The sequence below is a fragment of the Oncorhynchus masou genome, chromosome 27 (assembly GCF_036934945.1).
Source record: "Oncorhynchus masou masou isolate Uvic2021 chromosome 27, UVic_Omas_1.1, whole genome shotgun sequence".
Taxonomy (NCBI): domain Eukaryota; kingdom Metazoa; phylum Chordata; class Actinopteri; order Salmoniformes; family Salmonidae; genus Oncorhynchus; species Oncorhynchus masou.
In genome coordinates, this window is record NC_088238.1 from 52,006,942 (window position 1) to 52,034,128 (window position 27,187).

Sequence of the window (27,187 nt, forward strand, 5' to 3'; positions counted from 1 at the left end):
TGTAGGTAAGGAAACAACTCTTATCTCCTCTTCCACTCGTCACCTAGTCAACCCTGGAAGGCAGACAGGATAGTTATGTTGTGATGTATGTGTATTAACGACTCCTGACAGGTGTACTGGACTAACATTATACTGGAATAATACCTTAAATATCCAGCCTCATTAGTCCCTATAAAGCGCCAGCTTCAACTTCCCCTTCTGGAAGTGGAAGTAGGAGCTACTTAGTGTTAAGTACGTGTTAAAGTAGAAGACACTTAGTGTTAAAGTAGAAGATACTTAGTGTTAAGTATGTGTTAAAGTAGAAGATACCTTGTGTTAAGTACATGTTAAAGTAGAAGACACTTAGTGTTAAGTATGTGTTAAGGTAGTATCTACTTAGTGTTAAGTACGTGTTAAAGTAGAATATACTTAGTGTTAAGTACGTGTTAAAGTAGAAGATACTTAGTGTTAAGTATGTGTTAAAGTAGAAGATACTTAGTGTTAAGTATGTGTTAAGGTAGTATCTACTTAGTGTTAAGTACGTGTTAAAGTAGAAGACACTTAGTGTTAAGTACGTGTTAAAGTAGAAGATACTTAGTGTTAAGTATGTGTTACAGTAGAAGATACCTTGTGTTAAGTACATGTTAAAGTAGAAGACACTTAGTGTTAAGTATGTGTTAAGGTAGTATCTACTTAGTGTTAAGTACGTGTTAAAGTAGAATATACTTAGTGGTAAGTACGTGTTAAAGTAGAATATACTTATTGGTAAGTACGTGTTAAAGTAGAATATACTTAGTGGTAAGTACGTGTTAAAGTAGAATATACTTAGTGGTAAGTACGTGTTAAAGTAGTATATACTTAGTGGTAAGTACGTGTTAAAGTAGAATATACTTAGTGGTAAGTACGTGTTAAAGTAGGAGTGTTGAAATAAGTGTTGTGTTAACACTCGTCGATGTGAAAAACAACATCTGGAATATGTGTGACTGATCGAGACCAACAGACCACGCAACAAGAGATATAAGAAGTATATAACCAAGTGTATTCCCCTCTGTTAATGTACACATATTTAGAGTCATCTCACTGGAACACTTTACAATAACATTTATAAAGAACAGGTAGATACTGGGAGGAGGAGGACAGAGAGGAACATAAACCGGACAAACTGGATGAGGAAGAGGGATGGGATGGAGCCAGTCTCCAGACTTGGCAGCCGTTTTGACTCTCGCAGTTACAGAGATAGATATAAAACAATAGAAAATAGATAAGACCCTGTTCGGTCTTCAGTTAATGAATGGTTACATACAATCTGCCATTGTGAGTAAAGGGGGATGAAGGATGGGGGGGATTGATTTAGGAAAAGAACGGAGTGAGGTGGCAGCAGGAGGGATGGAGAGGAAAGTATCTTTTCTCCGTACGGACAAGGAGAAAACACGGTTTTATGTTTGTAACCCAAATCACATTTGCTCAATTACCAATTATATATCAATTTCCAATTTCCCAGAATCAATTATCTTTGTCATACTTTTTTCTCTAAACAGGAAGGGAAAACACATATTTTCTTAGTAATGGGATGAGAGATTCAAATATTTAGACATTGCACAAACTTTTTTTGGATGTTTTTCTTTTCTTTTCATGGTACAGTTTTATTTTTTTAATAGTTGAGAAAATTGGAATACTAGAGTTCTTGTCCATCTGCAAGGGAACTGCTGTTTGCCTTGTTCTATAATTATTTTTTTCATTGAATGTTTTTCACTAGACTTGCCCTCATTGGCTGTTATCAGTCTTGACCAATGAGAGGCAAGAACGCAGATCCAAGGTAACGTACGCTTTCCCCCCAACAGTAGGGGGCGAAAGTGGGACTCCAGCAAATTAATTCACAATTTCCATCAAATGTCTCGCATTTTTTGAGGGAAAGAAACCTGCATTTCCCACTGTCGTTGAAGGTTGGTCATGGTGTGTATGATTGGTGGGTGTGTGGGGGGAGGGGGGGGGGAATCGGTCTCACGTCAAAGTATCAATAGTCCATCAAATTTGTTATTTATCACCCAGTCCACTGATACACACGCATTCGGGTGAATTTCTCCTCTTATGCTCTGTTAGGCCCATAGTTTTTTTTCTCTGAAACTTCTATACATATATATATTTATTTAGAACAAAGTCAGTTTGTCTGCTGGAGGTTGGTTTCTGGTCTGTGTTTGATAGTAACGACGTGAGCTGGTTCCTCCGCATTAGTGGGCTCAGTAGGGGGAAATGCTGTGTGGAGCCCAGAAGAAAACACATGACGGATAGCCTATCTGTTGGAAAACTGAAAGACGACCCAGGGTTTTGGCCTCAGAAGTTGGTTTTGCAGCTAAAACGTAATAAGTAGCATCCGTTGGTTGGTTGGAGCTTTTGTTGTTCTCACACGCTAGTTAAACGTTATCAATCAGCATCATCATTTTTTTTCTCCACAGAAATAGTCATCTCTTTTTTTGTAAATTAATACTACATGCTTGAAACACAGCAGAATAATGTCGCATCAGCTCCTCGGGAACCACAGACATGGAGAGAAAGAGAGCGCACGAGTGAAAGAGAAGGGGAGGGGGAGAGAACGAGAGAGACTTTACGAGAGGAGCGAGGTGATGTTTCAATACTTGGAGGAGGGAAGAAGGCAGACTTGACACCTAGTTTCTGTATATTGGCAGTCATTTTGTGTTATCATACTTGGCTAGCAGTGGGGTTTCAACTTCCAATACAAACCCATCTATTTAGATATTTACGATTGAATCCGTTAGCTTGTTGACTGTTTAGACCCGCTACATAGTATCTGATAGCAAACAATAGGCCTCTGCTCTAACACTGATGGTGGGTCTTCCTTCTCTGTGTCTCTCTGTAGCCGCATGCTTAACTCTGATTGTAGGCTATATACAATACAATACCCTTTCAAACGCTGCTGGATTAGCTGGCTCCATTGTAGCATGAGCTCTGGGTATGGCGATTGGCACAAAATTATGTTGCATTGAGCGAGGTTTGGCAGCCATTTGTTGTAGCCAAGACTTTGTCTCTCTGTGTTAAAAAAAAAAGGTTATACGGCCATGTGAGAAAATAATATTACTGTAATACCACACGTTTTTTGAAATAACTGTGGTTTAAAAAGGAGTATGTGTAGATCTAATGAAATGTGTTTCTTTGCCAATCTCATCTTCTATCTCTCTGCTTCAGGCTCTAAATGGGTTGAGAAGGAAAGCTAGGAGGTCATTTTGTCAGTAAGTTTACCTCTATACTAAACAAAATAAAACTCTACCAACAAAGATTTGACTCATTACTCTACAGTTGTCAGTTCATCTAGTGCCTCTCTCCTACCTATACCTTCAACTCTTCCCTCTCTCCTCCTCTCCGTCCCTCCCTCTCTCTGTGCGTCTCCTTTCGCCCTCTGTCTCTGGCTAGGCCGATCTCAGACATAGTACTCCTTGTCTTTGTTCTTCTTGTTCTTGATGGTTGTCTTGGCTGTGCCTGGCTGCTTCTCCTTCACCAGGGTGCCGTTGCTCTGCGTGGCCGAGTTACTGATGTAGTTCCGGCTCTGGTCCACCTGGTAGGAGCCCTCGTCCCGGTTACGGTACTTGTACATGGCGTAGAGCAGGATGAGGATGCAGAGGGCGGCGGCCGCCACGATGCCCACCACCATGCCCGTGGTGCTGGTGGACTCCCTGATCACCTCTACCGCGCCGGGAGGCCCTCCTCTCTCCGGGGATGTGGGGTCTGGGGTGGGCACATGGGGGAAATTGGGAGGGTAGGTTACACCCGGGGCGTGGCGGTGGCGGTCAGGGTCTGAGGAGGGGTGGGTGGGCGGCAGCAGCACCTGATCCCGGGTGTTCATCTTGCCGGCAGGAATGTTGCTGCTGCTGCCGCCTGGCTTGTTGAGCCTGGGGCCTAGCTGGTCAGGGTTGGCCGTGGGGGTGGACGACAAGGGGGGGCGGTGGGAGTTGGGGGGCCGGTTGGAGAAGTGGCGGTCACGGGGATTCTGGACGCTGCCCTCGTTGGGGGGAGGGGGGAGGACCGTCCTATCGGTGACGAGGGGGGAGTTTTTGTAATAGTCCTCATCGTCCGACTCGGTCATCTCGCCCGAGCCGTAGGCGGACACCTCGATGGGTCCCGCCTCCTCGCAGTCCTCCTGATCCAGTGGGCAGGGGGGGCGGCCGTTGGGCAAGGGGAGGGATTCTTTGGTGGTTTCGAGGAAGGGGCGGTAGGTGGGGGGCGGGGGGATTACAGGGTAGCGGGTGGCGTAGGGGGGGTCTAGGGAGTCCACAGTTATAATGGGCAACACTAATTCACCTCCTAGGACAAGAAAGAGACAACGGAGGGAAGATGGCGTTAGTGAGAAACTGAGGGCACCTCCTCAGGACCAAAATAGAAAAGCAACAACAGTTCAAATGAAAACACCAACACCATTATTAGAACATCACTAAAACCTAACATGAGGTTAGTTCTAAAGCTAGTTTAGTTAGTCTCTAGTCTTCTATTTAAAGAGTTAAGTTGACTAAACAGATGTACAATACATTGTATAAGATAATAATAAATATTCTGCTATTCCTGATATCTCCCTGACGCTAGACTGGACATGACTACACAGAAATGTTAATGTACATGTTTAAAAGACTAAACAACATATCAACATCTACTAGATACAAGTTATCCTTCTCTATCTGCCTGTCTATGCTGTTCTATTTCTACGCTAGCTTTCAGTTTTTCTTTGGGTTAAATAAGATAGCAAACCACGGAGTTCAGGTCACTTACATCAACAAATTGGCCGCATGATTTTTGCATGAAAAAAAAATTACAAAAAGAAAGCTGTGTAAGATTGTTCTCGGATAGTGATAAACAACTTTCCCCCCATTTCTTTTTTATTTTATTTTATTTTTTGTGTGAAAAATAAAATAATTATCTGAATAATTCATTGTTTTTCAGTTTTCATGAAGAATGGTTCAAATCCCATTCCGCCCGGGGGCATGGTGATCTGTATTCAAACCCTGAAGACCAGCTGGGGGAAACTGATTCCCCTAGTTTCTACCCTGAAACACAGTCTACAGATGTGGTCCCAACACCCATATCCTCCCACTAGATGTGCTAAAACATAGGACATGAAGAAATCCTATTCACTTGACACAGTTAATAATTTGTCAGATCTTTCTGTCTTACCCGGATCTCTATGCCTTCATATTCAGTCTTAGAGGGGAATTGAATGTAAACAAATTGCAAACTGCTTTTTTGTCCTTTGTAATATAATCACACCCACAGTTAATAAAACATTTTAGGGTGTTACACATCAGTACATTGCTTTGAAGTTAAGTCAGGACAAAAGTCATTGAGTCAAACACAGGAGTTCCAATAACATAATAGGAAAGTGTTAGCAGTACATAGCACAACATAAATAACAAGTTACATTCCTTCTTCGAAAAACAATTTGCTACCCTCTGCCGCATCCCGTAATCGTGTTAGGGTCACAATCCCAGAGACAATTAGCAAAAATGTTACGGGGCAATTTGAAAGGTTATGACATTTCTCTTTATGGACATTGATAATGTGAGCCACAGAAATGTCCATAACATGAATCATGCATAGTCTTAACGCTGGGCCTTTCTTGAGTTGATGAGGTAAATGAATGTATCTAAACAGAATAGGGATCGAATAAAGCGAGTGAGTGTGGAGGGAGGAACCCGAGGGTAGTTTGGGGTGTATTTGTCACCCCCAGGCCAACATATCACACCAGCGCTCAAGCCCCCACAAGCCACATTTTTCCTGACAACCCCACAATTAGTAGGACAAGGGACTTTCAGAAGGGTATTAAGGGCAACCTTTACACAAACCTGTCAAAAGATTATTAACAACGATACACAGCGCACTAAAACAGGCCTTGAAAGGGAGTAAAAACATGAATGCTGAGAAAGAGAAAAGTTAGTCAGTATTCAACCTTATAGGATCCAGCCCATTCCCAACTCCTACAACTCCTACCGCACAGCCAAAATGGCTGCTGTGTTACCCTGGCAACATAAAGGTGCCTACTTTTATGTGTGTATCTCTGTGTCTGAAGGTTAAGATACACCTTTGAAGAAAGTGGTGGCATATTTGAGGAAAAGAGAAAAATTCACAGAGAAAATTAATGAACCATTAGCCCAAATAAGATAGCACTATATATTATAAGATGACTTGTCATACATATTCTGTAAACTAGTCAGATTCTGAGTTATCTTTCAAATATTTCCTACTTTCCCTTCTTCTGGACTCCAGAGATAGTTAGCTTCTTCTCTGAGTGTCTAGAGAAGATGGAGGTGCAGCTTCACTACATATACAAAAGTATGTGGACACCCTTTCAAATTAGTGGATTCGGCTATTTCAGCCATACCCGTTGTTGACAGGTGTATAAAATCGAGCACACAGCGATGCAATCTCCATAGACAAACATTGGCAATAGAATGCCCTTACTGAAGAGCTTAGTGACTTTCAACGTGCCACCGTCATAGGATGTCACGTTTTCAACAAGTCAGTTCGCCAAATTTCTGCCCTCTAGAGCTGCCCCGGTCAACTGTAAGCGCTGATATTGTGAAGTGTCTAGGAGCAAAAACAGCTCAGGCATGAAGTGGTAGGCCACACAAGCTCACAGAACGGGACAGCCGAGTGCCGAAGCGTGTAGTGAGTAAAAATTGTCCTCGGTTGCAACACTTACTACCGACTTCCAAAATGAAATGGGTTTGGCCGAGCAGCTACACACAAGCGCAATGACAACAGTTGGCTGGAGTGGTGCAAAGCTCGCCGCCATTGGACTCTGGGGCAGTGGAAACGCTTTCTCTGGGGGCGGCAGGGTAGCCTAGTGGTTAGAGTGTTGGACTAGTAACCGAAAGGTTGCAAGTTCAAATCCCCAAGCTGACAAGGTACAAATCTGTCGTTCTGCCCCTGAACAGGCAGTTAACCCACTGTTCATAGGCCATCATTGAAAATAAGAATTTGTTCTTAACTGACTTGCCTAGTTAAATAAAGGTAAAATAAATAAAATGAATCACGCTTCACCACTAGGCAGTCCGATGGACGAATCTGGGTATGGCGGATGCCAGGGAAACGCTACCTGCCCAAATGCATATTGCCAAATGTAAAGTTTGGTGGAGGAGGAATAATGGTCTGGGGCTGTTTTTCATGGTTACGGCTAGGCCCCTTAGTTCCAGTGAAGGGAATTCTTAATGCTTCAGTATACAATGACATTCTAGACCATTCTGTGTAGACCAGCTTTGTGGCAACAGTTTGGGGAAGGCCTTTCCTGTTTCATCATGACAATGCTCCCATGCACAAAGCGAGGTCCATACAGAAATGGTTTGTCGAGATCGGTGTGGAAGAACTTGAATGGCCTGCACAGAACCCTGACCTCAACCCCATCAAACACCTTTGGGATGAATTGGAACGCCGACTGCAAGCCAGGCCTAATTGCCCAACATCATTGCCCGACCTCACTAATGCTCTTGTGGCTGAATGGAAGCAAGTCTCCGCAGCAATGTTCCGACATCTAGTGGAGAGCCTTCCCAGATGAGTGGAGCAAAGGGGGGACCAACTCCATATTAATACCCAGGATTTTGGAATGATATGTTTGTCCACATACTTTTGGTCGTGTATCTTTACCTCGCCATCTGTCTGTCTGACGGAAATGGTGCCAACGCGATGCCTCGCTGTCCCCCTGCCTCTCTGTAGGCCGACTGTCCCTCACTGCGTTCCGCTACTGCGTGGCCCAGTTATAGGTGTCTGACACTGAAAGAGTGTTGTGAGAAAACCTAAAGCAGCTGTGCATCTGCTGGAGCTGCTCATTGTGTCTACAGAATGAAAATAGCTGGGGAAAAGTGACACTTGGTTAAAGGAATTGTTCAAGAGTTTTTGTAAACCTGCTTCTAATGTGAATCCAAGACTTCCTTCGAAAGTACAGTCATTTATTACTGTTCACATTCTTCTCAAATATGTTGCAGGCCTTCGGGCCTAATTATCATAAACGAGTTTGCAAAAGCATTTTGAGAGGACCACCCCTGCAAACAATACCACCACTCTCTACTGGCCACAGAATTCGCAGCTTTAGCGGGAGTGCCATAAGCTTTGTCATTGGTGCCATGATAGGAGAAGTTACTGTTAACCACAGGATGGAGAAGATAATGGGTTCTCAACCCTCAAACACAGACGTCTACATGTACAGCTGCACCTGACTCGCTCATCTCTTCACTGAGTGTTTCTTTGTCTGGACACAGTCCTGTCTACACCTGATATACTTCCCCTTCCCATGACTGTGCCCTGTAACGACATATGCAGCTTCTGATTGGTCAGTTCGCACCCATAGGTTGGCCACACAGCCACGCCATTGGCCGTATGATGAATCAGCTGGTGTGAATGGACTTGTTCAAACAGGCTTCAAATGCTTCGGTCATCGTCACAATGAGAACTGCCAAGAACCCATAGAGAACCCATAACACTGCCCTTCGTTTGGAAAATTGAAAATCCACTTTACTCACTCCATTGTGAAATGATTTGACCTGTTGAGAGAGTCTGAGCTTTTCCACTAGTTAGGCTAGCCTGCTGTGGTTACTTGCCTGTGTGGGTCACCCTCTCCGCAGCACTAGGGGAATACTCACCTTTTTAGAAACCAAACCAAAACTCAAAAGGGGTGTATATTTTCCCTAATAAGCAAGCAGATCGCTAAAGATGGATACTGATGTAAACACTGGGACTTAGTTATTCTGCCTATCACGTAGGCTCGTCCTGAACAAACACTGGGACTTAGTTATTCTGCCTATCACGTAGGCTCGTCCTGAACAAACACTGGGACTTAGTTATGCTGCCTATTACGTTGGCTCGTCCTGAGCCACTTGAAATTTTAACGGTCGAACGACTGACTGTTCAGAGTTTGTACGTTGCATAGAAATTGCTTCTACTACGTTGTGGATGGAATTGAGATTAGAAATTGGTATTTTCTAGTCTCTGTCTAACCTAATGCATTCTCCATCTCTGCAATGGTCTGCTATACTGGGTGATAATCCATTTCATGAAGACTACATCCTTGATTGAGTTAAGAAGTTCTTTGTCTGGACCTAGTTTGCATTCAACAGCGAAAAGCACACGGTTTCCTTTCACATAGACAGTGAATAATTTAACACACGGTCCACGCATGCCGTCCTACGTCCTGAGGGAGGGTAATGTATTCTGACGTTGATTGATGAAACTACGTTCACCCCGTCTGATTGATTACGGATTGCTCCTTTCCACAATGCTTTCTGCAAGGCACTTCTGGATGGGGTCCATGAATTCTCCCTGGTTTTGGCTTGGTCGGCAGCCTAGTGTTCCTACCTCAGCATGACGCAAATTAGAGAGTCCTGAGGCCCTGACAAACTCTGTTTGATCCTGGGATGAGTTAACGTATGAAATATCAACCTATTTACTGCTGTTTGATCCTGGGATGAGTCAACGTATGAGATATCAACCTATTTACCTCTGTTTGATCCTGGGATGAGTCAACGTATGAGATATCAACCTATTTACTGCTGTTTGATCCTGGGATGAGTTAACGTATGAAATATCAACCTATTTACCTCTGTTTGATCCTGGGATGAGTTAACGTATGAGATATCAACCTATTTACCTCTGTTTGATCCTGGGATGAGTCAACGTATGAGATATCAACCTATTTACCTCTGTTTGATCCTGGGATGAGTCAACGTATGAGATATCAACCTAATTACCTCTGTTTGATCCTGGGATGAGTCAACGTATGAGATATCAACCTATTTACCTCTGTTTGATCCTGGGATGAGTCAACGTATGAAATATCAACCTATTTACCCCTGTTTGATCCTGGGATGAGTCAACGTATGAGATATCAACCTATTTACCTCTGTTTGATCCTGGGATGAGTCAACGTATGAGATATCAACCTATTTACTGCTGTTTGATCCTGGGATGAGTTAACGTATGAAATATCAACCTATTTACCTCTGTTTGATCCTGGGATGAGTTAACGTATGAGATATCAACCTATTTACCTCTGTTTGATCCTGGGATGAGTCAACGTTTGAGATATCAACCTATTTACCTCTGTTTGATCCTGGGATGAGTCAACGTATGAGATATCAACCTATTTACCTCTGTTTGATCCTGGGATGAGTCAACGTATGAGATATCAACCTAATTACCTCTGTTTGATCCTGGGATGAGTCAACGTATGAGATATCAACCTATTTACCTCTGTTTGATCCTGGGATGAGTCAACGTATGAGATATCAACCTATTTACCTCTGTTTGATCCTGGGATGAGTCAACGTATGAGATATCAACCTATTTACCTCTGTTTGATCCTGGGATGAGTCAACGTATGAAATATCAACCTATTTACCTCTGTTTGATCCTGGGATGAGTCAACGTATGAGATATCAACCTATTTACCTCTGTTTGATCCTGGGATGAGTCAACGTATGAGATATCAACCTATTTACCTCTGTTTGATCCTGGGATGAGTTAACGTATGAGATATCAACCTATTTACCTCTGTTTGATCCTGGGATGAGTCAACGTATGAGATATCAACCTAATTACCTCTGTTTGATCCTGGGATGAGTCAACGTATGAAATATCAACCATTTACCTCTGTTTGATCCTGGCATGAGTTAACGTATGAAATATCAACCTATTTACCTCTGTTTGATCCTGGGATGAGTCAACGTATGAGATATCAACCTATTTACCTCTGTTTGATCCTGGGATGAGTCAACGTATGAAATATCAACCTAATTACTGCTGTTTGATCCTGGGATGAGTCAACATATGAAATATCAACCTAATTACCTCTGTTTGATCCTGGGATGAGTCAACGTATGAGATATCAACCTAATTACCTCTGTTTGATCCTGGGATGAGTCAACGTATGAAATATCAACCTAATTACTGCTGTTTGATCCTGGGATGAGTCAACATATGAAATATCAACCTAATTACCTCTGTTTGATCCTGGGATGAGTCAACGTATGAGATATCAACCTAATTACCTCTGTTTGATCCTGGGATGAGTCAACGTATGAGATATCAACCTATTTACCTCTTTGAGTTTTCTATCTCCCTCATTTCTCTCCATCTTGTCTTCTTTGTCCCCTTTCGCTCTATCTCCATCACTGTCAGTCTTCTCACCTCTTACTAATATTTACTGAAATATTTTTGTATTTTAGCTTAAAATCCACAACGGTATTTAATCCCACAATCAAATCAAATCAAATGTATTTATATAGCCCTTTGTGCATCAGCTGATATCTCAAAGTGCTGTACAGAAACGCAGCCTAAAACCCCAAACAGCAAGCAATGCAGGTGTAGAAGCACGATCCCATTAAGCACAATCTCATTAAGGACTGAGGGAGGAAGAAAAAGTGACAATCTGCCAAACAACATTTGTTTACACCTTTTCACAGTTTTTATGTGATTTTTGGAACATTAATTCATTTTGATTTTGATATGGCTGTAGTGTTTTTTTTCCTTTGGAGAGTGGAGTTGAAGCTAGTTGATATTCTGCCTCAGTGAGCATATTGGATTTGATGTACCTCAATGTACCTCACAGACAATATACTATGTATTGATGCACAGAAAATGCCTCAAATATAGTCTATTGACACATGGAAATATATATGTATATATATAAATATATATGTAGTATCAACCAGCATAAGTGTGTACATTCCTCTGAAAATCTGAATTCAGACACTGTATAATACATGTGCAAGAAGAAATGAAATATTTGATTATAATTAATGAGGTAACTTTTCAATGATCTCTTTTGTCTTACCCATTCACCCTATGAATGGCAAACATACACAATCCATGTCTCAATTGTCTCAAGGCTTAAAACTCCTTCTTTAACCTGTCTCCTCCCCATCATCTACACTGACTGGTGGATTTAACAGGTAACATCAATAAGAGATCATAGCTTTCAACTGGATTCACCTGGTCAGTCTATGTGTACACTCAGTATATATCAACATCACCATACAGATACCCACTGTTCTCAATGGAAAGGTTGCTCGATTGGCCCTGAACAAGGCAGTTAACCCACTGTTGGTAGGCTGTCATTGTAAATAAGAATTTGTTCTTAACTGATTTGCCTAGTCAAATAAAGAGAGAAGACTGGAACTATCTGTATCTCTTTGTGTGACTATGTGCGTGAGTCCTCCAAAGCTGATGCTGTGGTGTAGATAGCAGGGCGTTGTTAAAGGGAGCCCTGCTATGTATTCTTCCTATTCTGTCTGGGGCTCATTAAAAGTGAACGAAACCAAATCCAGGCTCGGTTGGATGATGTAATTACAGCAAGTCTAACGAGGCCAAATATTAATTAGCCCGGTGGGAGAGGCAGGCAGGGCAGATAGAAAACTCAGACGTTACGCAGGGGGGGATACAACATCTCTTTCTCTCTTTCTCTGTCGCTCCCTCTCTCGTCGGAGAGCAAGGAGACGTGACGCACATCTCAACGCCAATCACTCCTCCAAGATGTGGCTTTCCACCCCTCTCTCTCGCTCTCTCTCACTGTCTTTCTGTGGCTTCATTCTTTCATGATCGGTCTCACTCTCTCCCTCTCAGTCGCCTGTTCCCCTTATTTAACTTTGTATGTGTGTTTTGATATATATATATGTGTGTGTGTGTGTGTGTGTGTGTGTGTGTGTGTGTGTGTGTGTGTGTGTGTGTGTGTGTGTGTGTGTGTGTGTGTGTGTGTGTTTCTTTCCCTTTGGACTCCACTGAAAAGTCTTCAGAGAGTTACAATGTCCCTGCAGCTGGTTCATATGAGAGGTAGATCTCCCCAGTCATTGGCTCATATAAGAGGTAGATCTCCCCAGTCATTGGCTCATATAAGAGGTAGATCTCCCCAGTCATTGGCTCATATAAGAGGTAGATCTCCCCAGTCATTGGCTCATATAAGAGGTAGATCTCCCCAGTCATTGGCTCATATAAGAGGTAGATCTCCCCAGTCATTGGCTCATATAAGAGGTAGATCTCCCCAGTCATTGGCTCATATAAGAGGTAGATCTCCCCAGTCATTGGCTCATATAAGAGGTAGATCTCCCCAGTCATTGGCTCATATAAGAGGTAGATCTCCCCAGTCATTGGCTCATATAAGAGGTAGATCTCCCCAGTCATTGGCTCATATAAGAGGTAGATCTCCCCAGTCATTGGCTCATATAAGAGGTAGATCTCCCCAGTCATTGGCTCATATAAGAGGTAGATCTCCCCAGTCATTGGCTCATATAAGAGGTAGATCTCCCCAGTCATTGGCTCATATAAGAGGTAGATCTCCCCAGTCATTGGCTCATATAAGAGGTAGATCTCCCCAGTCATTGGCTCATATAAGAGGTAGATCTCCCCAGTCATTGGCTCATATAAGAGGTAGATCTCCCCAGTCATTGGCTCATTTGAGAGGTAGATCTCCCCAGTCATTGGCTCATATAAGAGGTAGATCTCCCCAGTCATTGGCACACATCAGATAATGCTAGGTCTCTCACAGGGGTTTTGTTTTCCACGACTGTGATATGTACTCAATATGTACTCAGATGCACTCACTGCACTCACTGTAAGTCGCTCTGGATAAGAGCATCTGCTAAATGACTAAAATGGAAAGGTTTACAGAACATAATGTGTGTGTGTAGGATACATGTGTGTGTGTGTGATGTTCTGTCTCTCAGGGAAGGCCAAACTGAGTAGAAACTTTCCCCGACAATAGTGTGAGAGACAGCCTAGTGTCTATCAGGAGCTGTGTGGTACCGCTCTGTCTTCTGGACAGCTACCGAAAAACTATCGTTTCTCATTCTGATAACACCTCTATTTCGGCTTCCACCACCTACAGTTAAACCACGCAGAGAATTGATCTAGTGTGGAATATTTCGGCTTAGTGTGGATCAGTGTTACCTAGTAAGCACAGTGATTCCCATAATCTCCACCCACTTAATTAAGGTGTAATACGATTTTCATGTGGTTTTTAACAACACCTTAACATCGATTTAATAAAAATTGTCAAACGTAATGTAATCTTTGCTGAGTTCTATTCCACATCAAATGAAAACAAGATTTAAAAAAAATGGAACATTAACTAAATATTTCATAAAGGTTATTTCTAGACCTCCTAGGTTGCTGTAGGGAAAGCATTTGATTTGAGTCTTCACTGGAGAACACAAACATGCCCAGTGGAACCTAGCTCTGGCAGTCTTAGCATTATGATGCATGTAGGAGTTCTTGGCAGTTCCCAGGCAACCGGCCAGCGCACAGGCAGCCAGCCAGTGTCCTGAAATCACGGTAAAATCTATCAACATCCTGCCCTTTTCACACCCCCGTCCATCCCGTGACAGAAGTTCGTTTGACCTTTTCTGTTCACGTCGACATTGCTCAGCTCCGAGTCCACTCAGCCGCCACGGTGAGGCGGACGGTCGAGAGGAGTTCAATGTTGAACCTGTCCGGCCCCAATTCGATCGGAGAGACTGATTGGTGCAGCTCGTCTAACACCTGCAGCTACCCAATTAGGAAGCTAGGTTACTTTGCAGATGGCTCGGGAGACTTTGGAGCTGTCACTGCACCACTTTGAGATCTTAGCCAATGAGAAATCAGGGTGGGTGCACATCTGGCCAATCAGAGCTGCATATAAGAGGTCATGGGGTCACAGTAGTAGAAAAAAGTGGGTTAGGGGAGCTAGCTGTTTCTGTTCTTGTGGGTCTCTGCTGGGCTGATGGACCCCCTGTAGTGGACACCGAACTCCCAGAGTGGACTCACCATTTCCAGGCTCACACTCCTCCAAGTCCTCATCATCGCTGGGACACTCAGCAGACGCTACCAATATGTCATCCGTGTTCTGGAACAGAGAGGGAGGGAGAGAAAGAGAGAGAGGGGAGGGAGAGGGTGTGAGAGGGGGTTCTATTTCTGGGGCAAACAGGTTTTTTCTCCTGTCAATGGGACCTGACTAGGATCAACTCTGGTTGTAGGATGTAACTAGAGCCCAAAGTTTACACATCTCCATTTTGAGTTCACCACACTCCATATAATACAACCCAGTGATAATACATTGTTGACGTCCATTAAGCCCAGAGCCACAGCACACTACATTATCACAGTGGAAGTTAGGTTAATAGCGGCCATAATAAAAAGCCCATTCAGAACTCTGTCGCTCGTGTGCTCTCACACCCCTGTACTGCCTGGCAGAATACCTTATCTATTCTCCTCAACCCCCAGGCTCAAGTTAATATTCAAGACAAGCTCAAGCCTGAAGGAATACAGGGGGGAGGGATGAGGGCTCTTTATCATGAGCAGCACAATTGATTTGAGCACAGTGATTTGTTCACTGAGTCTGTACACAGAGTTCTCCTTTATGTATCCATAGCCAGGATGGATTTACTTATTCATCAAATGTGTGTGTGTGTGTGTGTGTGTGTGTGTGTGTGTGTGTGTGTGTCCACGTGGACTTAATGAGCCCATGGTAAAATCTGCACCAGACACACTCTTCCATTTCATTTACCATCTCCTAAATGGGCAGCGCTCCCTTTGATAACAAATATCTAATGATGTTGCAGCCTAGAATGGATTTCTAACGTTGTGCTTTCAAAGTATTGGTCTTTAAATGTATATTTGATGAGTATTTTCTCTGTCTGGATATAGAACGTGGTTAATGAGAGGGGGAAACAGTAGATGAATACAGATATGAAGGATCAGGTGGTGTTTGAACTCTTGTTACGTTACATTTTAGGAAGGCAGCTTGAAAAAAACCTATTCATATCTGAAAATATCGGCACTACAATAGAATTGGTATTTATTTATTTAGGATATTTCACTCGGTAACACTTGCCACTGCTTTCGAGTCTAGCACCTTATTCCGGGCACTGAAGACGTGGATGTCGATTAAGGCAGTCCCCCACACCTTCCTAATTCAGAGGGTTTGGGTTAAATGCGGAAGACACATTTCAGTTGAATGTATTCAGTTGGACAACTGACTAGGTATCCCACTTCCCCTGTCCCTTATTAGACGCTGTATGTATGTTATCAAGGAGTTGTCTCAATGCCTCTCCCTGGAGTTAGGAATGCAGACATTCACTTCCTTCATCTGGACACCTGGACGACCTGCGCAAGCTGCACTGTTGACGTCTTGCTGCAATACTTTTCATTCATCCAGATCAGTGTTAACCAAATCTCTTCACCTGCCAGTTCCATGTATTTAGTCTATTCCAGTACCAGCACACCTCATTAATTAGGGCTCCCGAGGGTGCAGCGGTCTAAGGCACTGCATCTTGGTGCTAGAGGTGTCACTACAGACCCTGGTTTGATTCCACAACCGGCCATGGTTTGGAGTCCCATAAGGTGTTGCACAATTGGCCCCAGTGTCGTCTGGGTTAGGTTTTGGCCAGCGTAGGCCGTACTGTCAATAAGAATTTGTTCTTAACTGACTTGTCTAGTTAAATAAAGGTTAAATAAAATAAACAAATTAATTCAACTAGTAACTAATCATCAAGCTTTTGATTAGTTGAATCAGGATTTCTACATGTAGTACTGGAATATACATGTACCATGGTAGTGTAATGGCTGGTGGTACTCAGAGTAGGGTAAAGTTGCTCCTAGACGCTGATCTGGGGACAGTTGAGCATTTCCACCAATAATGGTTAGGGTTAAGATTGGGGGAGGGGAATATGATCCTAGATTTCTACCAAGGGGAAACTTCAGGAGAAGAGATGACTCCCCCCATTCTGTTCCATGTAGTCTGCTATCAGTGCAAAACAAAACCAGCAAAAGTGACGGTATTATTTAAAACATCAAATAATTATTTGTCATGATCAAAGTCTCAATCAGAATAGCTGAACGTTGTTTTTTCTTCTCTGCCTTGGAGAAATGTGGGTCAGTTCCCCTCTGTCCCGTTCCCCTATCCCGTTGGGATGGTGTTGGTGTAGCATCACGTCGAGCAGAAGGGGGGCTCCTGGCTCGTTAAAGCAGCCCTGCGACATTAGCTTGCGCCCCCAGTTGAAGCTGTACAGTACTTATAGAGCAATTACCAGGTTTGGTCTAGCGCAAAACACATGACAGCCTCCATAAGCTGGCCTATTAACTGCACAGACAACAGTGTGTGTGTGTGTGTGTCTGTGTGTTGGGGACGCAATGCTAGCTAACTGATAAATGCATGGGTTATGTGAACAGGGTTGAGAGGAGCGCCACATCAGATCGCTGGCACAGGAAATGGAACTAAGAAGATCAACAGGATCTGACTGGCAGACATCTTAGCTGTTGAATGTAGCGTATGATCGCTGCACTTCTTCAGCTGGAAAACGATGGGCCATTTCAGCCATAGTTGTAATGTTTGATTTGGGGGTGACATGTTGGCTTTTCCTTTGTCTTTGTCATCGTTGTCTGTCCACTCCCCCAAAACTGAACTACTTCTGTTCTGTCTCTTCCTGTCCTCTCTTCCCCATACCGCCACCCCTCTCTATCTCTATCTATTCGTTTGCCTCCGTCTGCTACACTCAACCTCCCCTCCGTCCCTTCATCTCTGTCTTTGTCTCACCTCTCTCTCCTTGTCCACCAGCGGGAGAGCAAGGCGAGCTCGCTGGGCCGTGAAAACGACACATCAGCTATTAGTGTAGCAAAAGGAAGATACACCAGGAAAAGCAGGGTATTGACAGAGCCATCCGTTAGAGTGGTGAAAGCTGGGTTAGACCAACAAAGCATCCGTACTAATGCACACGGCTGAATTCCACCAATTTGTTTTGGGACAATGGACTAATGAAATAAATACCAAAAGATCATTTTTGGGTGGACTTTTCCATTAAGGCTTAGATCATAGAATTTGTAATTATGGTACTTGGTTGAGTAACTTGTTCGTAATGGGTGTTGCTTTCGTAATAAAATGTTATTTAGGGTTATCTTATGTAGGTACAATGCAATATAGCAAAGCCATTAACATTTTTGAGAAATGCGGGAAAAGGACTTATTAGCTCTCAAAACACACTGAAGGTAGGATCTGAGGGTGTGTTATGACTTTGTGCATAGACGTCAAGCCATAAACATTATGCTCATTAACGATAGAAAACAACTGTGCCTCCGAGTACCAGGATGCATACAGACATGAATCATTGATCTCATGTTTACTAGGCTCTGAGAGTAGCTAAACAGCACACCATCATGTCTCCTGCATAACCATAGCAAAGAGGTCATCAGATATAACATAGCGTGTGTCCTAAATGACACCCTATCTCCTATATAGTGCACTACTATTGACCAAGGCCCATAGGGAATAAGCTACCATTTGGGAGGCACCCATAGTGTGTAATATGGCTCTACAGAGGTCCCTAAACTCCATTCCTAACAGTAGTGCCAGTTGCGTCATACTGTACATCATTGACTTTGGAAGGACCGACTTTCTGCATTGATAACTGTGCAGAACCCCAACCATTGAATTATACATTACTTTGGAAGGATGGCGAAGCTAGCAGCATTGATCTTTATACTGTCTACAATGTGTGATCTCCTCTCTCCTCACAACCGATAGATAGAGTACATGGACAGTCCGCGACTGCTTTTATAACACCATGTAGAGATAATTAAGCGACTGCTTTGATAACACCATGTAGAGATAATTAAGCGACTGCTTTGATAACACCATGTAGAGATAATGAAGCGACTGCTTTGATAACACCATAGAGATAACGAAGCGACTGCTTTGATAACACCATATAGAGATAATGAAGCGATTGCTTTGATAACACCATGTAGAGATAATGAAGCGGCTGCTTTGATAACACCATAGAGATAACGAAGAGACTGCTTTGATAACACCATATAGAGATAATGAAGGGATTGCTTTGATAACACCATGTAGAGATAATGAAGCGGCTCCTTTGATAACACCATGTAGAGATAATGAAGCGACTGCTTTGATAACACCATGTAGAGATAATGAAGCGACTGCTTTAATAAATTGTAGAGATAATGAAGTGACTGCTTTGATAACACCATGTAGAGATAATGAAGCGACTGCTTTGATAAGACCATGTAGAGATAATGAAGCGACTGCTTTGATAAAATGTTGATAATTAAGCGACTGCTTTGCAAACAGCATATAAAGATAATGAAGCGACTGCTTTGCTAACAGCATATAAAGATAATGAAGCGACTGCTTTGCTAACAACATATAAAGATAATTAAGCGACTGCTTTGATAACAGCATGTAGAGATAATGAAGCGACTGCTTTGATAACAGCATGTAGAGATAATGAAGCGACTGCTTTGATAACACCATAGAGATAACGAAGCGACTGCTTTGATAACACCATGTAGAGATAATGAAGCGACTGCTTTGATAACACCATGTAGAGATAATGAAGCGACTGCTTTTATAACACCATAGAGATAACGACGCGACTGCTTTGATAACACCATGTAGAGATAATTAAGCGACTGCTTTGATAACACCATAGAGATAACGAAGCGACTGCTTTGATAACACCATATAGAGATAACGAAGCGACTGCTTTGATAACACCATATAGAGATAATTAAGCGACTGCTTTGATAACACCATGTAGAGATAATGAAGCGACTGCTTTGATAAAATGTAGAGATAATGAAGTGACTGCTTTGATAACACCATGTAGAGATAATGAAGCGACTGCTTTGATAACACCATGTAGAGATAATGAAGCGACTGCTTTGATAAAATGTAGAGATAATTAAGCGACTGCTTTGCTAACAGCATATAAAGATAATGAAGCGACTGCTTTGCTAACAGCATATAAAGATAATTAAGTGACTGCTTTGCTAACACCATATTAAGATAATTAAGTGACTGCTTTGCTAACAGCATATAAAGATAATGAAGTGACTGCTTTGATAACACCATGTAGAGATAATGAAGCGACTGCTTTGATAAGACCATGTAGAGATAATGAAGCGACTGCTTTGATAAAATGTTGATAATTAAGCGACTGCTTTGCAAACAGCATATAAAGATAATGAAGCGACTGCTTTGCTAACAACATATAAAGATAATTAAGCGACTGCTTTGATAACAGCATGTAGAGATAATGAAGCGACTGCTTTGATAACAGCATGTAGAGATAATGAAGCGACTGCTTTGATAACACCATAGAGATAACGAAGCGACTGCTTTGATAACACCATGTAGAGATAATGAAGCGACTGCTTTGATAACACCATGTAGAGATAATGAAGCGACTGCTTTTATAACACCATAGAGATAACGACGCGACTGCTTTGATAACACCATGTAGAGATAATTAAGCGACTGCTTTGATAACACCATAGAGATAACTTAAGCGACTGCTTTGATAACACCATATAGAGATAATTAAGCGACTGCTTTGATAACACCATGTAGAGATAATGAAGCGACTGCTTTGATAAAATGTAGAGATAATGAAGTGACTGCTTTGATAACACCATGTAGAGATAATTAAGCGACTGCTTTGATAACACCATAGAGATAACGAAGCGACTGCTTTGATAACACCATATAGAGATAATTAAGCGACTGCTTTGATAACACCATGTAGAGATAATGAAGCGACTGCTTTGATAAAATGTAGAGATAATGAAGTGACTGCTTTGATAACACCATGTAGAGATAATGAAGCGACTGCTTTGCTAACAGCATATAAAGATAATTAAGTGACTGCTTTGCTAACAGCATATAAAGATAATGAAGTGACTGCTTTGATAACACCATGTAGAGATAATGAAGCGACTGCTTTGATAAGACCATGTAGAGATAATGAAGCGACTGCTTTGATAAAATGTTGATAATTAAGCGACTGCTTTGCTAACAGCATATAAAGATAATGAAGCGACTGCTTTGCTAACAACATATAAAGATAATTAAGCGACTGCTTTGATAACAGCATGTAGAGATAATGAAGCGACTGCTTTGATAACAGCATGTAGAGATAATGAAGCGACTGCTTTGATAACACCATAGAGATAACGAAGCGACTGCTTTGATAACACCATGTAGAGATAATGAAGCGACTGCTTTGATAACACCATGTAGAGATAATGAAGCGACTGCTTTTATAACACCATAGAGATAACGACGCGACTGCTTTGATAACACCATGTAGAGATAATTAAGCGACTGCTTTGATAACACCATAGAGATAACGAAGCGACTGCTTTGATAACACCATATAGAGATAATTAAGCGACTGCTTTGATAACACCATGTAGAGATAATGAAGCGACTGCTTTGATAAAATGTAGAGATAATGAAGTGACTGCTTTGATAACACCATGTAGAGATAATGAAGCGACTGCTTTGATAACACCATGTAGAGATAATGAAGCGACTGCTTTGATAAAATGTAGAGATAATTAAGCGACTGCTTTGCTAACAGCATATAAAGATAATGAAGCGACTGCTTTGCTAACAGCATATAAAGATAATTAAGTGACTGCTTTGCTAACACCATATTAAGATAATTAAGTGACTGCTTTGCTAACAGCATATAAAGATAATTAAGTGACTGCTTTGCTAACATCATATTAAGATAATTAAGTGCATTTCCCCCCATTTATTGAATTTAATCAAGCTGAAGTCAAAGGATTGTGGCTCTAGCTATGCAGTGCGATCAGGGATGGACAATGATGGTGCAATAGCTCACATTGAATTAGATGGGACTTGATTGGTGTTTGCAGTGTGTTAACCAGCGATATGAGACACCCACCCCTCTCTAGTCTACCCCTACACACCCTCTCATCCCCCTGGCACGCTCAGTCTCTCTCAAGCAGCCTATCTCTCTCTCTCGTTTCTCTTCTCTCCGAGAAGATTTTAGTTCCACACAGTAATTAGCACTGTGTTATCAGCTCAGGAGGGGAGAGAAGAGAGAGAGAGAGAGAGAGAGAGAGAGAGAGAGAGAGAGAGAGAAGGGAGAAAGAAAGAGGGAGAGTTAGGAAGTTGGTATGAGAGCAGTGTTCTTCGGCAGAGAACGCTTAATCATGGTAGACTGGCATGCTGAGAGCTTTGTGTGATTGAGCTTAGGTAAGCTTGAGGACAACAGGGTTGGGTAAATTACCATTACTCCCAACCCTGGAGGACAAGGAGGGTGGTAATGAACAACTTGTTGGAGACAAACCCAATGTTAATTGGTACTTTTTCATATTTGCAACGCAACAACGCGCAAGTTTGTTGAAATGTTAGGAACAGCCCCAGCTTGCGTAAGAACTGAGCCTTACCTAATCCATCCGAACATAATTGGGTATTCTGTAACGCTTGAAACATAGAACAAAGTAAACAAACGGATAGACAAAAACAACATCCTTTTCACACCCCTGTCCATCCCGTGTCAGAATTTTGTTTACTTGATGTATTGACTTTGAGTGATTGAGACTGCCTGGAATGGTAGATGTCCGGGGTTTGCACTTTAGGGACTAATCCATTTGTTCAGTTGTGTCAGGCTAGCTCAATCAATATAGCTAAACTATTTGGAAGAAAACAATTTGAACTCTAAAACCAACAGCTGGTCCTCCACTAAACTCCCATGTCTCTCTAGGTCCCTGGAGCCTAATAATATTCCAATGCTATGACACCCACTGCTGCTGCATAGCTGCATTTACATTACATTTACAGTATAATGTATGCGGCTTGCGGGCTAATTATTAGATGGTAGGGGCGCTGAAATGGGGGGAAGCGCTTTCCTCTCCTTGAGGACATGGGACGCTGCTATTACATATTATTATGGACTGCGTGTGGACTGGGAGGCATGGTGACTACATGGGGAATGGGTGGCATGGCGATTACATGGGGACTGGGAGGCATGGTGACTACATGGGGACTGGGAGGCATGGCGACTACATGGGGACTGGGAGGCATGGCGACTACATGGGGACTGGGAGGCATGGCAACTACATGGGGACTGGGATGCATGGCGATTATATGGGAACTGGGTGGCATGGTGACTACATGTGGACTGGGAGGCATGGTGACGACATGGGGACTGGGAGGCATGGCGACTACATGGGGAATGGGTGGCATGGCGATTACATGGGGACTGGGTGGCATGGTGACTACATGGTGACTGGGAGGCATGGGGACTGGGAGGCATGGCGACTACATGGGGACTGGGTGGCATGGCGACTACATGGGGAATGGGTGGCATGGCGACTACATGGGGAATGGGTGGCATGGCGATTACACGGGGACTGGGAGGCATGGCGACTACATGGGGACTGGGAGGCATGGTGAATACATGGGGAATGGGTGGCATGGCGTTTACACGGGGACTGGGAGGCATGGCGACTACACGGGGACTGGGTGGCATGGCAACTACATGGGGACTGGGAGGCATGGCGAATACACGGGGACTGGGAGGCATGGCGACTACACGGCGACTGGGTGGCATGGCAACTACATGGGGACTGGGAGGCATGGCGAATACACGGGGACTGGGAGGCATGGCGACTACACGGGGACTGGGTGGCATGGCGACTACATGGGGACTGGGTGGCATGGCGACTACATGGGGAATGGGTGGCATGGCGATTACACGGGGACTGGGAGGCATGGCGACTACATGGGGACTGGGAGGCATGGCGACTACATGGGGACTGGGAGGCATGGCGACTACATGGGGACTGGGTGGCATGGCGACTACATGGGGACTGGGAGGCATGGCGACTACATGGGGACTGGGAAGCATGGTGACTACATGGGGACTGGGAGGCATGGTGACTACATGGGGACTGGGAGGCATGGCGACTACATGGGGACTGGGTGGTATGGCGACTACATGGGGACTGGGAGGCATGGCGACTACATGGGGACTGGGAGGCATGGCGACTACTTGGGGACTGGGTGGCATGGCGACTACATGGGGACTGGGAGGCATGGCAACTACATGGGGACTGGGTGGTATGGCGACTACATGGGGACTGGGAGGCATGGCGACTACATGGGGACTGGGTGGTATGGCGACTACATGGGGACTGGGTGGCATGGCGACTACATGGGGACTGGGAAGCATGGCGACTACATGGGGACTGGGAGGCATGGTGACTATATGGGGACTGGGTGGCATGGCGACTACATGGGGACTGGGAGGCATGGCGACTACATGGGGACTGGGTGGTATGGCGACTACATGGGGACTGGGTGGCATGGTGACTACATGGGGACTGGGAGGCATGGCGACTACATGGGGACTGGGTGGCATGGCGACTACATGGGGACTGGGAGGCATGGCGACTACATGGGGACTGGGTGGTATGGCGACTACATGGGGACTGGGTGGCATGGCGACTACATGAGGACTGGGAGGCATGGCGACTACATGGGGACTAGGTGGTATGGCGACTACATGGGGACTGGGTGGCATGGTGACTACATGGGGACTGGGAGGCATGGTGACTACATGGGGACTGGGAGGCATGGCGACTACATGGGGACTGGGAGGCATGGCGACTACATGGGGACTGGGTGGCATGGCAACTACATGGGGACTGGGAGGCATGGCGACTACATGGGGACTGGGTGGCATGGCGACTACATGGGGACTGGGTGGCATGGCGACTACATGGGGACTGGGAGGCATGGCGACTACCTGGGGACTGGGCGGCATGGAGACTACATGGGGACTGGGTGGCATGGCGACTACATGGGGACTGGGTGGCATGGCGACTACATGGGGACTGGGAGGCATGGCGACTACATGGGGACTGGGCGGCATGGAGACTACATGGGGACTGGGTGGCATGGCGACTACATGGGGACTGGGTGTGACTGTATGTCTACTGTCGGTGGTGCATTAGTTCTGTCCCCTATTCTTCCCTAGCTGCCACTGAGGAGTGAGGGATCCAGTCCAGATTAGTCCTGCAAAATCATAGCCTTCAGACAGACAGACAGACAGACAGACACACACAGAATAAAATCATGTTGAGAGGGTATGCCACTAGTGTCTGGCTACGTGTGATTGGTAGGTCTGGATGGGTATGATTGGTAGGTCTGGATGGGTGTGATTGGTAGGTCTGGATGGGTGTGATTGGTAGGTCTGGATGGGTATGATTGGTAGGTCTGGATGGGTGTGATTGGTAGGCCTGGATGGGTGTGATTGGTACGTCTGGATGGGTATGATTGGTATGGCTGGATGGGTGGGATTGGTAGGTCTGGATAGGTGTGATTGGTAGGTCTGGATCGGTGTGATTGGTAGGTTTGGTGGGTGTGATTGATAGGTCTGGATGGGTTTGATTGATATTGCCCCTAACAATGTGTTTTGGCTTCGATCAGTGATATTGCTTTGGAAGAACTCAAGACTCAGTCTGCATTGCTAGGGTATACTAGACTGTGAAACTTATATGGAGTTCATTTGAAGTTCAAGTGTGATTTTGTAGAGAGGGATAAACTTCATGAAACATTCATGACCCCTATTATCTTATACCACTACTAAGCCATCTACCACTGTGGTTGGAAAGTTGTCCTTATGGGCACAGCTCTAGGATCAGATTATCCTTCCCAAACCCCATCATCTCAAAGGAAAAACTCAAAACTGCTTTCATCCCCTTCCCTCCTACCCTCCTACCCAGCCCAGTCCAGTCTATAGTCTACATCCAGCCTACTCTACCCTACCCTAACCCAACCCACCCTACCCCATCCTAACCCACCCTAGTCCCCATCCACTAACCTGTGTGACACTGTCTCTCATGGTGGGTGAGCGCTGCTTGCGGGTGGTGGTGGTAGCCATCGTGGTGGTTGTCTCCATGATGGTGGTGGACATGTCGGCCAGCGGCGTTGTGCTGGTGGTGTCTGTGGTGAGCACCGAGGGCACGTCACCCACCAGCCGCAGGTTGCCCTGGGCCTGCACGTTGGGGTCGCTCTCGGCCGCCAGCTTGAGCACCTGCAGCCCGTTGTAGTAGAGGCCCGAGATCTGGCCCTGGAAGTGACGGGCCTTGTCGCCGCCACCACCACCGATCTTGATGAACGCCTGGCTGTTGAAGATGGTCAACTGTCGACCTGGTGGAGGGAGAGGAGAGAAAGGAGGGAGAGAGAGAGAGAGAGAGGGAAGAGAAAAGTGGTAGATAAAAAGGGGTAGAGAGGTGGGCAGAGAAACAAAAAGAGACAGCAGAAGAGAAAGAACAAAGCAGAAAGAGGAAAGGAAAGCGATGAGGAAGACACCATCAGTCTCTGTCTCTCCGTATGCTGACCAATTCCCCACACTCACACATACAGACACAGAGTAATGAAACAACGGGGGACAGTATCCATCACATGAGGGGGATTTCTCCTGGTAACACGTTAGGGAGATTGGAACCTTGCCTGAGCCGTTCTGCTGCAGGTGGCGGCCATTACGGCTCGACTCTGGCACACGCAGGCCGCTCAGTTTCATAGCAGAGCCTGAAGAATGTGGAAACTGGCAGAGTAATAGATTGCAGGCTGTAGTAGTGGTCTGACCCTGAGGCAGGGGGCTGGGTGGAGATGCATCTCATTCCCCACAGAGGTGGAATATAATTGCAGGCGGTGCTAGCCAGTGCCATTGACCCCACCTCACCTGAGACACACAAATGATGAAGTGCCTCGGAGAAAAAAATAAGAAACATCCCATCCCAGAGAACGGAGACGGACGAGCCGTTTAGCCAAAATAAACCCCTTTGATGGAAATGGTTTTCATGTTTAATTCAACGGCGCTCTCTCTTCTCGTCCTCCAGTCATTACTATGCATCTGGATTGGACGGATGAGGGTTCGTCCCATTTGCATGATCCAATACTAATGTGTTACCAGGGGGGGGGGGGATCTGAGGAGGTGGACTTGTTTTCATTTATTCTCCTCTTTTTCTTTGCTGATGTCAGTTCTTTTTTATTTCCCCTCTGCTTCCCTCACACTAATTTTCTCAGTGGATGGGGTGTCATACTGGGCCAATCAGGTTGCATATCAGAAGTGATGACACTTGACCTCATTCATGGGCTTCCCGGGGGGTGTGGAGAGTGGAGGGAGGGGTGAGAGAGGATTACTGTCGGATATTTATTTGTAGGAAGTGGGTTAAAATGTAACTTGATGAGGTAATTACGGCAGAGAGAGAAAAGAGAAGAGGAGAAACCAAGAGAGGCCTGTCTTAATGGATTAATCAATCCCTGTTGAGAGAGAGAGGGGGGAAAGAGTGTACATGCGTGTCTAATGCGTGCACAATATGTATAGTAATAATTGGCATTAGGAAGATAAGA

The 27,187-nt window shown here is 44.4% G+C and overlaps 1 protein-coding gene across 4 annotated transcripts in view; it reads right to left on the bottom strand.

Moving 5' to 3' along the window:
* Window positions 1-997: 997 nt before the first annotated feature.
* The window catches only part of LOC135516400 (neurexin-1-like), a 1,013,356-nt gene continuing 987,166 nt past the window's right edge, over window positions 998-27,187 (bottom strand). For all 4 annotated transcript variants that reach the window (XM_064940681.1, XM_064940678.1, XM_064940680.1 and 1 more), the window contains 3 exons: window positions 25,653-25,981; window positions 14,764-14,842; window positions 998-4,293 (listed from right to left, as the gene is read on the bottom strand). In XM_064940681.1, coding sequence (XP_064796753.1) covers window positions 3,413-4,293; window positions 14,764-14,842; window positions 25,653-25,981 — 1,289 coding nt within the window. In that variant the 3' untranslated portion in view covers window positions 998-3,412. The remainder of the gene's footprint in view (window positions 4,294-14,763; window positions 14,843-25,652; window positions 25,982-27,187) is intronic.